A 16866-nucleotide genomic window follows, 5' to 3' on the forward strand; every position below is an offset into this window, starting at 1 on the left:
GGACCGATATCTTTCTTAATTCGTTTGGACTGTAGCGTGATTACAACAGACAATGACGAACTTAATATACCCTCCATTATATGAATGGTGGAGGGTACAAAAAAATCATCGGTAATACTCTTTAAAAATCCACGACAGTTGGTCTGTTAGTCCTTGAAATTATATTCTTTAAATATCCACGTCTATTGGTCTGTTAGACCTAGAAAATGTATTACTTAAATTTTTACGATTTTTGGCCACAAGTCCTTAAAAATGTTATTTAAAAATCCCCGATTATTGGCTTGTCAGTCCTTGAAAACTTGTTCTTTAAAAATCCGAGATTGTTGGCCTGTTGGTCCTTCTTTAAAAAACCACGATCTGAAATTCTTTATAATTTATTGGTCTGTTAGTCCATAAAATCATATTCTTTTGAAACTCCAAGCTCCATGAAGACTACTTTTGACAACGATTCGACAATAAACTTAGTAGATTTTGCGCCATTGTGATTGGACACTCTTCGAAATTCAAATCACAATTATGTTTTTGACAGTAAACCAGGTCTTGATTAGTCCGATAGCCTTAAAATGTATAAGGCACGATTCTACATTAGTATTTTAATCCCATGAAAAGAAAAAAACTGAATTGATTTTACTGTTGTTGAAAACTCAATTTTCGAACAAAAATTTATTTATATGTATATTTTCTTCATTTTATATATTTTTGTATCTTACAATTTATCAAAATAGACGATTATCAATTGTTTTACAATTATTTATATATATATACTTCATTTCATTTAGTTTGGCAATAAATATGTGTAAATACGCTTAATATTTTGCGAAATTGGGAAAAAATGAACAATGTTTTGATATATTTTCTTTTGTATTTAAAAAATAGGGTAGGTAGTGGATTCAGAGATAACCAAGACTACAAAAAGAATTTTGAACTTAAATGTTAATAAATGCACTTTTTCCGGTACGTTAGGAAAATTTCAAAAGGGATTCTTTTTTTCGTTTTTTTTTTTTTTTTTTTTTTTGTCTACTAAACGTAAAGTCTTTTGAAAATGTTTCTCAAGACCAATGGCTAATTAAGGAAAAGAAAATAATTACCCTATAATATGCTTTTTACACATACAAATTATAGCCCCTGAGTATATAAAACTAAATTATTATAAATATATAAATGTATTGTGATATATGTACGAATATGTACAAAAAAAGTGATGTGATGTTTACCAAGAGATAGAGGCTTGTATAACAAAACAAATACAAATCCTGCTGGCCTGTGAAGTCGAGTTTGAATTTCGGAATTTCGAGACAAAATTTGACTTTTCGACTCCAAAGGCGAGGAAGTGTCAAGAAAGGACAATTAACAGTACGTCACATACATAGATAACTAATATGTACAGATTTTCGTTGATAAAATAAATAAATAGGTAGGGTCCTTTGTTTTAGAAAAGCCAACTCGTTGTTGGGAAGAACAGTTGTCCCATTGTCGTTACATATAGTACAACTAACTTATATACATATACAACTAACTATTAAAAATATATTGCTTTTTAAATGCATTTTAAAAAAATTCGAGCATTTTATCGCTTGTTACTTTCTTTACTCCCAATAACTAACCTAACTTAATGTCTGGGCGACCACAACTGTTATTCCCGTATAGCCTTTCTAAAAAAGACAACTATTCGCTACTGGCCTAAATGCTATGAACTAATGTTGAGCTAATTAAAAGCTATTAATACACAAATGTGGGTGCTGTGATGAAAAATGATCTCTTGTTGTCAAAAAATCTTTTCTCTCCTTTGATTTTGTTGTTTTATGGGTGTGACCGCCTTAATCAATTGTTACTGCCCAGGGATGTTCCACTTTGCCGTATTGAATGTCCATTAAAGTTTCACGAATCGTTTCGTGAATGGGTTTCTCTTGTTCCATGGTGGGGATGTACAAATCTTCGCCCAAATAGCTAATGCGATTAATCGGACTAACCACACAGGCGGTACCGGTGCCGAACAATTCCAATAACTGCAAGGCAGACAAGAGGTTAATATTTTTTAAATTTCTTTTGTAGGAATAATCTTTACTTACTCTGCCTTCATTCAGCAAATGTTTAATGTCGGGCATGGTGAAAATATCTTCGGTTACCTTGAATTGGCCCCATTGACGAGCCAAGGCAAGAATTGAATCTCTGGTAATGCCGGGTAAGATGAGGCCATTCAGGGGTGGGGTTCTCAGTTCTTTTTCTGCAATTTGAGAAAAATATGATTTAATTTTCATTTCTTTAAAACTAATGGATTTTGTTTGAACTCACCTCCTTTCTCGTTGACGAACAACATGAAAATATTCATGGTACCAACTTCGGTCAATTGGTGATCATCACCATACAACCACAACACCTGTTGCAAACCTTTGCGGGAAGCCTCTTTTTGGACATTGATGGTGGGTGCATAATTTGAGCCCATTTTACGATTACCAGCACCGCCTGGCCAGGCTCTTGTGTAGGAGGGATCAGCTAAGAGGGAAACAGCGCCGGTGCTATCGCTCTTGAAATAGCTACCAACTGGACTGAGAATTGTGTACAATAAGGCGGAATCGGAGGCGGCAACACCCAAGGTAGGCTATAAAGGATAACATGGAAATATGTTAGGATCTAGATCGAGAAAAGTGGTTTCAAATTAATACTCACATCAATACCAATCAATGTGGGGCGAATATATAAACTGGCAGCTTCGGTATGGGGTACCCATTCGGAATCAATTGACAACAATCGGCACAGGCACTTGATGAACTCTTCGCCTTCAAATGTGGGCAGACCGGAGCGTTTGGCAGCTAAATTCATGCGATGCATATTCATGTCAGGGCGGAAAATACGGATTTTGCCATCGACACCACGATAGGCCTTCATGCCTTCGAAAAGCTGCAATGGAAAAATATATTTCATTAATTGTTTTTTGTTTATAGTATTAAAAGTTATTTATGTAAATAGTTTAATTAACGTAAACAAAGGTGTTTTTCCCATCATCTACTCAATTATAAAAGCCTATGATGACACCAAATCTCCTGGTGTTACAACAAAACAAAAACATCGAACTGATAATAGCTTTCACACTGGGGTTATGGCATTATCAATTAAGGTTTAAAAAACTTTGGCTTTGTAAAAACTGAAACTGATAACAGGAGACAAAACACGTAAACTGATCGTAATTTTAATCGGAATTTTTCGCTGCACAAGCAAATTTTTGTTTGGATTTGAACTAATAATAGTCTAAATTTTTACAGGAAGTACTTTTCAGAATGTTTTGTTTTTGAATTATTTTACTTTGTGATTGAAAAATAAAGAAAAAGCGACAAGCGGTCATTCCTCCAACAATGCTAGAATAATATATGTAGATGCATCACCAATTTTGAAGCTTGGTATGCCAAAAATTATTTGACAATTCATTGTACCATCAGCTGTGGGTTAGCTGTATTATATTGTCATGGCTCCAAACATGAATAATTGAAGATGAATAATTTGTGCAAATTTAAATTTAAAGTACGTTTAATTTTATTGAAAATTAAACACTTGAATAAACAAATTTAAATTTGCAAAGTAAGACAGATATTTGAAAACCCCATCCTTAACGGCCAATTTCGACAAAGTTTCTTGGTCGTTTTTTCCCTTTCGTACTCACCTCAACAGCATAATGTAATACTTTGGCAGCGGGATGCATAACTAGATTTTCCAATGGTGTAATTTCGGGCTTTTGCCAACCGCCCAAACTTTTGTGATAGTATATCTTCAACATATGATCTGTGAAGAGTTTGCCAAAGCCCAATTCGTCATCGATATCGGGTTTGGGCTGCAATTGCTGTGGCATGGCCAATCGTACGGACAGGGAAGAGGCGGAAAATTGTTGGCCCACTTCTTCATCGTGTACAATGGGTTCGGGTGCGGCTGTGATCAATTTTGATGCTATCGATTTGGTAATTTTGAAATCGGTATCCAATTGAGGTTTCTGTTGTTGCAATTTTTGTTGTTGGGCTGCGTTCAAGGATTGATTGCTGCACATACGAATTGATTGTTCAATAATTCGAATCAATCGGTGTTGGTTGCGGAAAAGTTCCTGAAAATAAAACGAAAGGAGAAATTTTTATTAGGTGGGAACGGAAAAGAGAGAGAATTGTTCATCAAAATTCAAAAAGCAGAAAATCATTTGTGGTCATTAAACTGGGATCTTGAGCCAGTCCTCTTTTGTTTAGATAGGGTCTCAAATTAATTGGGTTTGCAAAATTTTCATATCGCCCTTTGTCCGTCTGATTATTTTTAAATGCAAAGAAAAATAATTGTTTAAATTTGTTCCCAATATTTCGTTGGCTTTTTCTAACATATAACGAACATAGTAGTGGACGGTATTTCACGTCCCCATGGCGGGGTATTGGTTAAAGTTTTCAACTAGCAATAATCGCACCTCAGTAGAACTTCATCGGTTACGATATCGCCTCTGCGCAAAGCTAAAGATCTGAGCAAAAAACTCGAATATTTCTATTTCAGTCATTACAGAGTGAATGCGAATTATATTCACACATAAATGAATGGGAATTTAATGAAAGTAATGATTATAAAGGCAAAGTGAACGCACAATTGATGAAGATCACTTTGTGTGTGTGTTAAAGATCATCCCTCAGATGATTTGAGTAGGAAGTTAGGTAGAAAGGGATGATTGAATAGGTGTTATTCCTCGCAGTGTTGCCACTTATCATCTGAAAAGATCCAAAAAATCATAATAGTGACCAAAACTGATGTTGGCTAAAAAACTGATCCCCACAATAAAACATTTATTTATTAATTGATTTTAATTTCGGCGCCTTCATCGTCGAAATTTCAAACTGTACTAATTTTGTATAACAGTACTATATATTTTGCTCGTTTTGTTTTTATTTTAGCCATTTTAATTATGCCAGACATTTCCCATACATATTTATGGCAATTCTAGAATTTATGCGTGACTTAATGGCAATTCCAAAGAAATTGAAAGTAATTATTTGCATTATAATTAAATGTTTTCTGTTTGTTTTCTTTTTTCTTCTTTCCAATTGGAAACAACAGAACAATGACCCGTAGAAATATTTAATTATTTTTAAAACTGAGTGAGAAATTATAATTTTATTTAACAACATAAGAAGAACCGTGAATTACGATTTGTAATGAAGAAAAGGTCGGATGAAGATGAAAGAGTTGATTGGTAATTGTCTCATTGTTAAAATGTATATTTAAAATAAACGTTTAAATGTTTCAAAACTATTTTCCTTTGAAAAGAAAAAAACATCTGGTTTACACTGATCTCATCCAGAAATATAATCTTTAACAATACGTGTTACAAATTTCGATGATGTTTGATTAATGAAAAAAAATACTGATGTAATTTTTGATAACCTTTCCGAAGTGCACATTTCAATTTTGTCAAGTAATTTCAGAAAAAATATAAGGGGAATAATTGGAATTAAGTTTACATATTTTTATTGAATTTAATTAATTGTAGAAAAAATTTTGTAATTTCTTATGCCACTGGCCATACTCAGATTACATGATATTCGGCTTATCATTTAGCTGGGTTATATTTTTTCAATTATATTTAATTGATTTAATAATATAGTAGGCATATTTCTATTTGATTTTTTTGTTAACGAAAATATGATGCAATATTGCTGTGAAATGTATCATAATTGTTAGTTCCAGTTTTGACAACAAAAATAAAAAAATGTTGCAAGGCCTTCTAAACAGCAGCCTCAAAATCGATACCATAAGAATCAAAAAGAGGTTTACAGCAAAAAAAGTTTGAGCCAGATTTTGGATTTTTAAAATATGTATACCATACTTTTATACAGGATGAGATGAAAAACTGCAACCAATTTCAGACTGCTGTCATTTCCAAGCATAACAGCCGAGGGTGTATTAAAGCCTTGGGCACGCAAACATTTTGGCTGCAGACCTTGTACATTCCAACAGGACTCAGCACCATTGCACTTAGCGCGCGCCACCCAAAATGAGGTTTCTCGCTTCATTTCCAGCACACAATGGCCACCAAAATCCCCGGATACCAATCCGTTGGACTATTGTGTCTGGAATATTTTGGAAAGCAAGGTTGGCACTAAAAAATACCAAAGTGTCGATCACCTCAAGCAACAGGCTTCAGAACCTGAATAACATAGACCTTCCTGTTGAATTTAAAATATAAAACTGACAATAAAGTCCGATTTGTAATTTTATCAAAAGTCAAAACGAAACGTAAGAAGTACGATTAATACAAGCCGAACAAATTAAAATTAGACAAATATTTTTGACCATTTTGAACTGTAGGAAAGGGTTTAAAGTCAATTGTTTTTTGCGCAGTGAAAAGATATGGTGATTAATTTCCCAAAGTAGGGAAGAGAGAACACAAAAGTGTTCTAATTAACAAAAAATCGATTCACAAATCGAACAAATTCAAATTAGACAAATAAATAATTTTGAACCTTTTTCAAATATAGTGAGGATTTAAAGTCCATAATTTTTACACAGAGAAGTAGAGGCGAAGGAAGGAAAAAAAAAAGAAAATGGGTTCGCTAACTGGAAAAATTCAAATTAGACAACTATTTTTCATTGTTTTTAGTATGTTAGAACCGGATTAGAAACAGTTGCTCTATTCGAGGACCTGCAAGAACGTACAAGTCTTGCAATTTTTAAGCTATTAAGGAGAAATCATTTATCGTATTAAAAACTCTTACATTCTTACAGTTCGGGAAAAGAGCAAATGTTTAAACAAAAATGGGACGAATTCAGATCAAACAAATAATTTAAATCATAGATAGAAGAATAAAACATTTTTATTATTACAATCAACGCCAATAATCTCTGTGACGTTAAATAATACCTTCAAAATCCGATTGTTTCAAGCTGTTTGTTTTGCCAGAAGTAATGACTTTTGCAAAAAACGACGATAATCATACGAATCTGATAATACGAAGCGAGAACAAATATATACTATTCGAAGCTTCTGCTTAATTTCTTTAAAAAAAAAATTGAAATAAAAAATGATGCAATATTCTTTTGAAATCTGTCATAAGATTTTAATGCACTTTTTATAACTCAAACTGATAGTAACAATTTTCGATAACAGCAATTTGTTTCGAAAGTTAAAGAATTTGTTCCAGAATTTGCAAGAATCTTCTAGTTTTGCAATCTTTTTTCACAAAGGAAGAATTGATTACATTTTTACAAAAGTAAGCGACGAAAGCAGATTGTTGCTCAAATTTTTACTTCACTTTTATCATGAACATTTTACTTTTCTAAATGTTACCGATTGCCGGTCATTTCAAAAAAGTTACCGAAATTCACTACGAGCCTTCACTATGTTCGATATTATGATTATACACAGAAGCCCACTCAAAACTAGAGAATATGTGGAAAGAGTTTATTCCACATATTTGCTCAACGTTTTTTATTTGAAAAATTTAATTATTTCTTATTATTCATTTCTATTCAAATTTGACTCCACGAACGTATAATTAATACAATAAATAATTTATTAAATTAAGTAAAATCACAGTCAAGCCCGAAGTTAAATGTTATCACAAAATCGTTTCTACATTATCGCAATTGAATTACTTACTCCCCCAATATTTCAAACTCTATTCTCCAAACCACTGCTATTTTTTTTTCCTCTTCAAATCTATTCAAATATTAGCCCTCTCGGGCTTGCAAAAATTGCCGTAGTGGACGGTATTTCACGTCCCCATGGCGGGGTATTGGTTAAAGTTTTCAACTAGCAATAATCGCACCTCAGTAGAACTTCATTGGTTACGATATCGCCTCTGCGCAAAGCTAAAGATTTCGGCGATAATCAGAACTATTTCCGTCGACAACACTACAATGTGAATGAGAATTTTAATGCAAAGGCATAACGATGAAATACACCGAAACCCACAATCAACAAACAATGTGTGTATTTTTTGTGTGTTGTTCTCTTTCAAATCTTGGTGGTTGGTTAGTAGGCTGCGGAGTGCCTTGCCTAAAGGTATGAGAACAGTGTAGAATTGTTGTTGGGACAAGTTGTGTGTAAGTGCGACTGACTAACAAAATGCAGGGTTGTTGTTCTTAGTGTTTTGTACTTGAATGCATTTTATTGGTAGCTAAGTTTGAGATAGAAATGCAAATGCTGTATTGCATCCAATTTGCCGTGCAGTAGATGCTGTATGACTGTTAGTGCTGCATTTACTTGCAGATTTGTTGTTGTGTCTTTTCTCAACAAAAAAGTGGGGAGTGTAAATGTAATAAGGGTACTCCTGGTCAATGGTGGATATTAAAGTAAAAACAAGTCAGAAATCACTTTTTGCCTGATCATCTCTATTTGTAGCCTTTTCAAACACTAATTTAAAGGAGGGCTCGCAAAAAATGTTAAAAATAATAATTTTAATTTAAACGACGGACAGACATTCATTTAAATTAAAATTATTTTATTTTTAAATTTTTTATGCGAGCCCCCCTATTATCAACCCATTTCAAGTTTTTTTTCTGTATAGCTTATCTTTATGAGCCCACTTGTGGTTTCTTGCTACTAACTTAAATATAGCCAATAAAAATGCGTAGTAAAATTCAAAAATGTCACAATTTTATGAATGAATTTTTCAAATCGCTGCTACTGATGCAGTGTTTACATATGTATGTAGGTATAAATAATAGGTATATCTTGTTACTAACCTATGTTTATTTAATGATAAGATAATGTCAAAACGTGCAGTGATTTTTTTGTTTTAAAAGCCATTTAGAAATGATTCCGATTTTTTTAGTTTGATATGGTTTTTATGGCAAAAAATAATTAAAAAAAAAAAAAAATAAATTATTTCCATTTAATTTTTCCTTAAAGTATGACTTTTCAAAAACATTGCTTCTTAAAAAAAATCATATTCTAAAAAATGGGCTTTTAATTATTTTCCCTTTATATTTTTCTCTAACAAATACTGCCCAGGACTTATTTTTCTGAAAATCTTTCGGTTCGGCATAGGTCAGTGACATTTGTTTTCTCTTTGTGCTCGTTTCATTAATAGCAAAAACAATACAAATTAAAAATTTTCCCTCCTATTATACTATGTTAAATACAACTATGTATGTAAGTATATAATTCATTATACACAAATATTTGGCGATCACAAAGTATTTAAATTGTCCATTAAAATATCACAAATGATAAATTATCCAATTCTTTGTGGAAAGATTTTTTTTTTGCGCTGAAATATATTGCCAAAAAAATAAGACATTTGTTTATAAGAATAAAATATAAGAAAATTACATTTATAATACGCACATAATTGTTCCTTTTGAAAATTAGTAATTTACACAATTTTAAACCAAAAAAGGCAATTTACATTTTAAAGGAATTTTCTGCAATGGGCGGCAATTTATCGGACATTAAACTTTAAATGGGGATCAATGATTTCGCATAATATTTTTTTTTTTTTTTTGAAATTTTCTTCGCCTTATGACAATCTTTAAATACCCTCCATACTATAATTGAGGTTGTAAAACGGAAAATTAATTTAATTTTTATTTTCGGAAAAAATCCAAATCTTTAAAAATAGTTCTTAAATTGCTTAAATGCTAATTAAATTTCTTTTCGACTCTACGATATGGACTCGAGTTAAACTCATTTCGGTCTAAAGGGGGTAACGGGTATAAGAGTACGAGTATTTCAGATTCCAATATGTAACAAATTTGGCTAAAATTTAGATTTAAATAACAATTTACGAACATATTTTCATATTAAAACATTTCACAAATTATTCAAATATTTTAAAAACAAAAAAGTTCAGAATTAAATAGTTCACACATTTTTTTTCACATTTCATTTAAAAATTGTGAATTTTCTTCATTTTCAATTTTTTTTATTTGTTAAAAAATGAAATTCTTTTCAATAAAAGCAAAAATAAAAAGTTCACACAACTTTAAAATATTTAGGAATAAATATATTCGGCAACGAATTGTTTGTACCTTTTGTCACACTATTCAATTTTTGTTTTATCATTTAACATTTGACAACACTTTCACTGGGATTTTTTTAAAATATCTGAAGACATAAATTTAATTTTTAAACTTTTAACCTATTTTTTTATTTTAAATCTTTATACATTTTTCTAGATATAAAGTTTTTATATACTATATCGTAAATATTGTACACTTTTTATAAAATATAGTTTATATTAAATTTACAAATATTTGCAATATAATATTTAGGAACACTTGCAAAATATTATCAATGGATTATTTTAGGAAACACACGAGATTTCTAAAGTGAATTTAAGATTATTTTTTTTTATGGACTGTAAATCCATCTGTTCTTTATTCTAATTAAATCACAAACTTCCCGACATATTTAATTATTAAATGGCATTGCTTTATTGCAGCATGTGATGTTAGTCGGAACTATTTCTATGGCGATAAGTAAAAATAGACCAGACAGAAATAAAAAAAAATTTAAACTACTCGGAAGCAGTAAAAACGGGAATAGCCGCACTATTAAAGTTTGATAACAATTGATAATAAAAAAAAAAACTCAAAAATCTGCTGTTCATGACATATCCCAAAAATACCTTTGTGGAGAATGAAAATGTTTTAGGGGTTTTTTTAAGTAATTTAAAATTTGCTAGGACGCAGTTATTTCTTTCTAATCCACACACCATATTCCTTTTATTTTATAAAACTCTCAAATTTCTTATTGACGTCAGTGGGAAATTGTTTTTCACTTTAAATAAAAAAAAACAACAATACAAAAAATTTGTTTGTTTTTTTTTTTTGATGTTGACAATGAATTATGTTGTTGCTGTTTTTTTTTTGGCATCGATGGATATTTGAATTGAATCATTTGGTTACTGTCACTCACTTGCAGACATATTTGTTCTAAAAATAACTTATTTTTGGACAATGTCTAGCTAAAAAATGTATTTTGCTGCGTATTTATTTATTAATTTTGATATATGTATTAATGTAAACAAAACAGGGTGTTCCAGAACATACGAGAGCTATTCAAATATTGATTAGGGGCTGGATTATTGTTTTATGACATTTAGAATATTTCGTCTGTAAAATTTTTCATATAAACTGTTTTCCCGTATAGAAGTCTTCTTTTTAAATTTTCAAAAAAAAAAAAAAAAAAAAAACAATAAATAAATATCTTTAATTGCAAAAGTGCAAAATTATTTGAAATTCCTCAAATTTGTTAAAATACGGAAAATATCTATTTTAGTTCCCCATACATATATTTATATCCCTCATTACTTGACTTTTCTGTTACGGAAAGTAATGCAAATTATACGGATGTTATGTTGCAGTGATGTCAGGTAATTATTAATATTATCATTTTGTAAATATTCCTTCCAAGACCCCTATTTATAAAAATTTAAATCAATATTATCAGCAGAATTTTGTGATCATTCCATAGCTAATACAAAATTTATAATTTAATAATAAATGTATAAATTTAAGTGGTCGAGAATAAAAAACTTCTTGACGTTGCCGAGCCTTGAACCGTCGGCTGGATAATCTGACACACAAACTCCTTAACCTCCATACTTGTTTCACAATGCAATTCACTCACATTCTCATTTAGGATACTTAGTAATAACAAAATCTAATTTGTACATGTCTGCGAAACTGAGATTTGTGCGCTTTTTACCTAAAATAAGTGTCGATTTTTAGGCAATTGGACTTGATGGCGCCCAATTGAAGACTTTTAAAAATTCTATTCAGGGTTGGCCCAAAAAACTGTTTCTTTTCTCCCCCGAAATCTAATTAAAAATTTTTCGAATTTTTATTCTGAAAATCAAAAATCTGGCGCCCAAAAAAATAGAATCGATGATTTTAATACATTTTAATTGAAAATGAACTCTCTATTAACACAAATTTGTATTTTTGGGTAAATAGGCTATTCTGGCAACAAACTTATGACACGCAGTCAGCATTTCAGCGAATTTCTAAATAAAATAAAAATGTTTCCCAATGTTTGTAGACTATGTCTGTAAAAATCTGCAATACTGCTCCATGTAGACGTATCTCGGAATTTGTGATGTATTTAATGTTTCAGACACATTTTTCAAATAAAATAGTTGTAGTTTGGTATGCAAATGATTTCCTTCAAAACATGCAAGATCATTAAATATTGTTATAAAATTTGGCAGAAATTTGGAACTCCCCTAAAATATTCTATAATGGATTCTGAGGGTTTGTGGCGCCCAACATAAAATAAATATGTAAATATTTTAGTTTTCCAAACATATTACTTGTATTTTAGCATTTTAAGGTCCTAGAAAAATTTAAAAAAAAGTCCACCGCATTTTCGATATATAAATATTTCCGACTCATTTTCAATTATGTCCTAACTTTATGATGATCAAGGCTTGTTATTGAAAGTATTCTTCAATAGAGTCGGAGTCATAAAATATATATTTTTTATTTTTTTAGTTTCGGTTTTTTTTTTTTTTAGCGGTACGGCATTATGTTGGGTGTTTGAAGCACCTAGCCATATTTTCAGCCAAAGAGAGTAAGGCATGAAGTCTAAATGGGTAGAACACACCTTTGCAAAAAAATGATAATCAAAAAACGTTTGGATTTTTTCACGGCATCACAAAACTACCGAGTTTACTTGTTGGTTTCTATTCCCAGTGAGTGAAAAAATATTCAGAAAATACTTCCGATTAGAAAATTTTTGAAAGCTTTACCGACAATATTTATATGAATTGAAACATTTTAAAGACATAAATGGGTACGTTTTTGTTTTGAGGCTTGAGCTAGCCGTCCAACCATTTGAAAGTTTTAAACCTGGTTGCTAGGTACTGTTTGAATTACATAGACCTTAGAGAGATGCATAAATTAACGTTTCTTTAACTTAAAATGCCGTGTGTTATTTATGCAAATTTTTGTTCCATGGGGGTACAAAATATTCCAGTTAAAAACGATTTCGCGTCTTTCATAATTTTGAAGACATTTATGGGTAAAACCGGTCTTTTTTGCATGCTTTAAAGGATATACTAAAATTTTCCTAATGAATAATTTAATACACCTAAATCATTAATAAAATTTGTATATCGAATCATTAATCTTTTATATGTTCTAATATTTAATCGGCAGGAGAACAGTTTTAAAATTACCAAATCGAAAAAACTGAGGGTTTGGCGGGAAATGCTAAACATATGAAATGAAGTATTTAATATACATTAATTTTTGAATTTTTAAAAATGAATTTGCAAAAAAAAAAAACTCAAAATTGAAAATAAAATTGTTTTCTTTAGTTGTTTTTTTTTGCGAATTGAGTAAGGAAATACATAACTTAACCTGTTTCCATTATTTATTTACAAGACTTCATCTTCAATTTCGCTCTCATTGCTTCAATTTTACTTTGTTTTACATGCTTCTGCTTTATGGCTTTACGAATTTTGATGAATCGTATTTTTCGTTTTTATAAATATTAAAATATTTAAATTAAAAAAAATCATTTGACCTACCTTAGCATTAATGGCCATTTTGGTTGTCATCTTGATGGTAGGTATTTTTAAAATAATTCAAACTTTAACAATGGAATAAAATCGATTTAAATGGATTTAGTTTCCAGAATTTTCTTCACCACTTAATTGGCACTTGGATCTATTTTACTTTTTTTTTTTGGCTTTCGTAAAAGTCTATTTTTTGTGAAAAAACTGCCCAATTTTTGCACAGTTCTTTATAATTTGTTAAAAAAGAAAAATAATTATTTTTCTTTTTTTAATTGCCTCTTGAAGCTTTAAATTCTTTTCAATATATTTTTTCGTTTAAAGCTGCTTTAAAATTGCTCTTTTTTTTCTTCTACTTCTTTCCACTGGTATTTCCTTATAGATTCTTCTTTCAAATCCGACACACACGATTCGAGTGTTGCTTCTTCTCGTCGTCGTCTACTTTGCTTACAGTTGCTGTGAAAAGTATGCACTTTAGTTGCTATTTTTTGAATTCGAATACGTCTTAACAGCTCCAAGTTGCGGCAATAACTGAAATTTCGACTAGCATGCGGGCTCTATGTATAGGCTTCTGGGACTGTCGTTGCGGCACACGAATACGATGTGGTAATGACACGAGCAGTAATATTTACTCAACGCGTCACAGCACATTCGTCTCTCGTACTTCGCAATTCATTCTCTTTGGCGAGAGCGAACAAATACACTCGCACATCGCTTGATCGGAGAAACTCACAACAACAACAAATTTTAATCAGAAAACAACGGTGAATACGAAATGACAAAGGCATTCGTACCCACTAGTATCGCATGGTTTCTGTCAGTTATGATCATTTGGCAAATCTATTGTTGCAGGTATAGGAGGCCCATCCATTGTTCGCTGTAGAGTATCTATGAGATGATTTTTTTAGTACAATTATCTATGTAGTTGTTGTATTTAGCTGGTGTATTCTAAGAGAATTTGTCGTGATTTTATTGCCTTTGTTCGATGTGTGACACGTTTTTTGTTGGTTTTTAGGTCGTTGTTTTACACCAGCATACAGCAATTTTTTTTAACTCAGTTAGTAAGAATAGAAATCTTTAAATATTTACTATGAACATTTCGTGAGAAAACTTGTGTTAGACAAATTATCTGACGAATATATAAACGTAGATTAACATCGGAATCGAAAACATTCTATTATAATATAGTTGTAATTATTAATGTTTACAAATTTTGCGATAGTTGATCTCAGTCTGCCGAAAATAGCATTTAAGATAGCTGCCTTTTTGAATAGCAGAAGTTTTTGTGAAAATTTCGAATTGTCAATTTCGGAATTGTATGATGTGCAAAATTTGGAACATTTATCAGTTTTCCAATCCCGTATTTTCGGGGTAAGTATTTCATACATGTGTATTTTGCCAGTAGGCGGGTTAAGTTCGTAAATGGCCCATGTCGGTCCACGTTTTGGCATAGCCCACGTATAACGGTACCTCCCGATATTCGATATTTTGGTGATTTCAGTGACGTTTTTCACAGGAATTGCTCCAAATGTCATATTCGAAATTTGTAATGGGTACTACAGCCTATGCCTAAAAATTTCGTATACAGATCTACGTCTTCGTATAGCACCCATATAACGGTATCTCACGATATTCGGTATTTTAATTATTTTAGCGACATTATTCACCCAAATTATTTCAAATTTCGTATTCGAAGTTTGTAATGGGTACTACAGCCTATGCCTAAAAATTTCGTGTAGTCCTCATATAGCGGTACTTCTCTTTATTCCGTATTTTGATGATTTTAGCGACACTATTCACCGGAATTGTTTCAAATTTCGTATTTGAAGATCTTAATGGGTACTACTATTATTCTGAATTTTTTGAAATTTTTCAAGTTCCTTCCAAATGGTGGAGGGTATTAAAAATTCAACCCGGCCGAACTTAGCTGCGTTTTGACTTGTTTTTACCGAACAATATTCCATTTTTTGATGATCCTAGCCACATTTTTCCGTATGTGGACCCTTGGAGGTGTGAGTTCGGTGAAAATTTTACATCACGTTCGGGGCCGGTCAATTGTCCTCATAGATCGTTCAATTCAACGCCTTTAAAACCCATGTTTACATATTTAGACGAAAACTCTTCAATTGAAGTCAGATTGAAAGTCAAAATTGAAGCATTTACACGTGAGATACCGACCGAAATGTTAGAGAGAGTATGCCAAAATTGGACTAAGGGAAAAGACCAATTGGACGCAGTAGTGGTCAACATTTCCATGAAATAATATTCCAAAAAATTCGTTCCAAATAGTGGAGGATATTCAAAGTTCGACCCGGCAGAACATGGTGCTTTGGCGGAGTCATTTATTCCTTTTGAGAAGGATCATATTAAACAAGTTAATATGATCCTTCTCAAAGTCATATAATGCACTCTTCAGCAATGTTATTTGGTACGAGAGGGATAAATGACTCCGCCAAATTTGATGGCAAACGATTTAGAGTTGGATATACCACCCATATATTATTTTCCCCTGATTCGAAATTAAAACTGCTCTGAAGCTACATACGCATTCAAAAAAGAAACGATCCACATCACATTAACATGCATAGTTGTGTGGGTATCGTTAAGTCGGACTGGTTTACCGTTAATTTAACACGTTTCAATTTCTTATTATTTATCTTTTCCAGTCTGGCTTGTGGATAATACCAATCGGTATTGGTAATATTCGGTTTGTTGATCAAAACCACAACAGATTTTCGGGTTCTTATGCCAAGCTTCTTGAGGGTGTTTCTATTGCCTTGATCATATACAAAAGGACTCCAACATTTTGAGATATAATTGGAACATATAATAGCTTTGAAATTTTATAAAGGGTAAAAAAATGGATCATGTCGGATAACTTTTTGGTACATATATTTCACTTTATTAGTCATATATTCCACTTTATTTATTTTTTCCAATCGATTTGGTCGAATATTTGCATTTTAGTTTCTTCGAAGGTAGAAATCTTTCCGACTGAAAAATCATCAAAGTTTTGGGGATAATTTTAAATTTTAAATATCGAAAAAGGGGAGGGGGCTGGAGGCAACTTTTGTAAACTGGTGTAATTGAAGTTTCTTGTATGTGCGAATAAATTCTCGGAGTTTGTATCTTACGATAAACAAACAAACAAAAAGAGAACTCTCTCTCTCTCTTTGATGCAACACTGAGCTGTCAAATATGTCGTGTGTCGTCCGTGAAGTTTTCTGAATTGGTTCACATTTGTTGTCTGCGTACTTCGTTAATAATATATTTTAAATTGTTGTAAACAAAATTATTAAATAAAAATTTTCATCATTTTGTTTACCGTTATTGTGTTCGGTTTATTCTTTCCTGTTTTTTTTTGTGGATTTCGTATAAAATACGCAAT

General features: G+C 31.5%; 1 protein-coding gene and 2 non-coding genes across 3 annotated transcripts; all 3 read right to left on the reverse strand.

Annotated features, from left to right (window-relative positions):
• Window positions 1-621: 621 nt before the first annotated feature.
• Window positions 622-14026, reverse strand: LOC101896821 (branched-chain-amino-acid aminotransferase, cytosolic). The gene is made up of 6 exons (XM_005182917.4): window positions 13494-14026; window positions 3656-4087; window positions 2668-2898; window positions 2293-2599; window positions 2070-2224; window positions 622-2006 (listed from the first exon to the last, which is right to left on the reverse strand). The coding sequence occupies exons 1-6, from the start codon at window positions 13521-13523 to the stop codon at window positions 1818-1820; spliced, it is 1344 nt and encodes a 447-aa protein (XP_005182974.2). The 5' UTR covers window positions 13524-14026; the 3' UTR covers window positions 622-1817.
• Window positions 4327-4477, reverse strand: LOC131804462 (U4 spliceosomal RNA). Its single transcript, XR_009343149.1, has one exon. It is a non-coding gene; the product is annotated as a U4 spliceosomal RNA (small nuclear RNA).
• On the reverse strand, window positions 7687-7826 carry LOC131804461 (U4 spliceosomal RNA). Its single transcript, XR_009343148.1, has one exon. It is a non-coding gene; the product is annotated as a U4 spliceosomal RNA (small nuclear RNA).
• Window positions 14027-16866: the final 2840 nt, after the last annotated feature.

This window comes from Musca domestica, unplaced genomic scaffold (genome assembly GCF_030504385.1).
Source record: "Musca domestica strain aabys unplaced genomic scaffold, Musca_domestica.polishedcontigs.V.1.1 44, whole genome shotgun sequence".
Classification (NCBI taxonomy): domain Eukaryota; kingdom Metazoa; phylum Arthropoda; class Insecta; order Diptera; family Muscidae; genus Musca; species Musca domestica.

What these genes read in the sequence shown, in the direction of transcription:
- LOC101896821 (XM_005182917.4), bottom strand. Translation starts at nt 13,523, where the DNA reads ATGACAACCAAAATGGCCATTAATGCTAAG. An exon ending in AAATGGCCATTAATGCTAAG is followed by an intron (nt 4,088 to 13,493) that starts GTAGGTCAAATG and finishes TTTTATTTTCAG; the next exon opens with GAACTTTTCCGCAACCAACA. An exon ending in CCACATTGATTGGTATTGAT is followed by an intron (nt 2,600 to 2,667) that starts GTGAGTATTAAT and finishes TATCCTTTATAG; the next exon opens with CCTACCTTGGGTGTTGCCGC.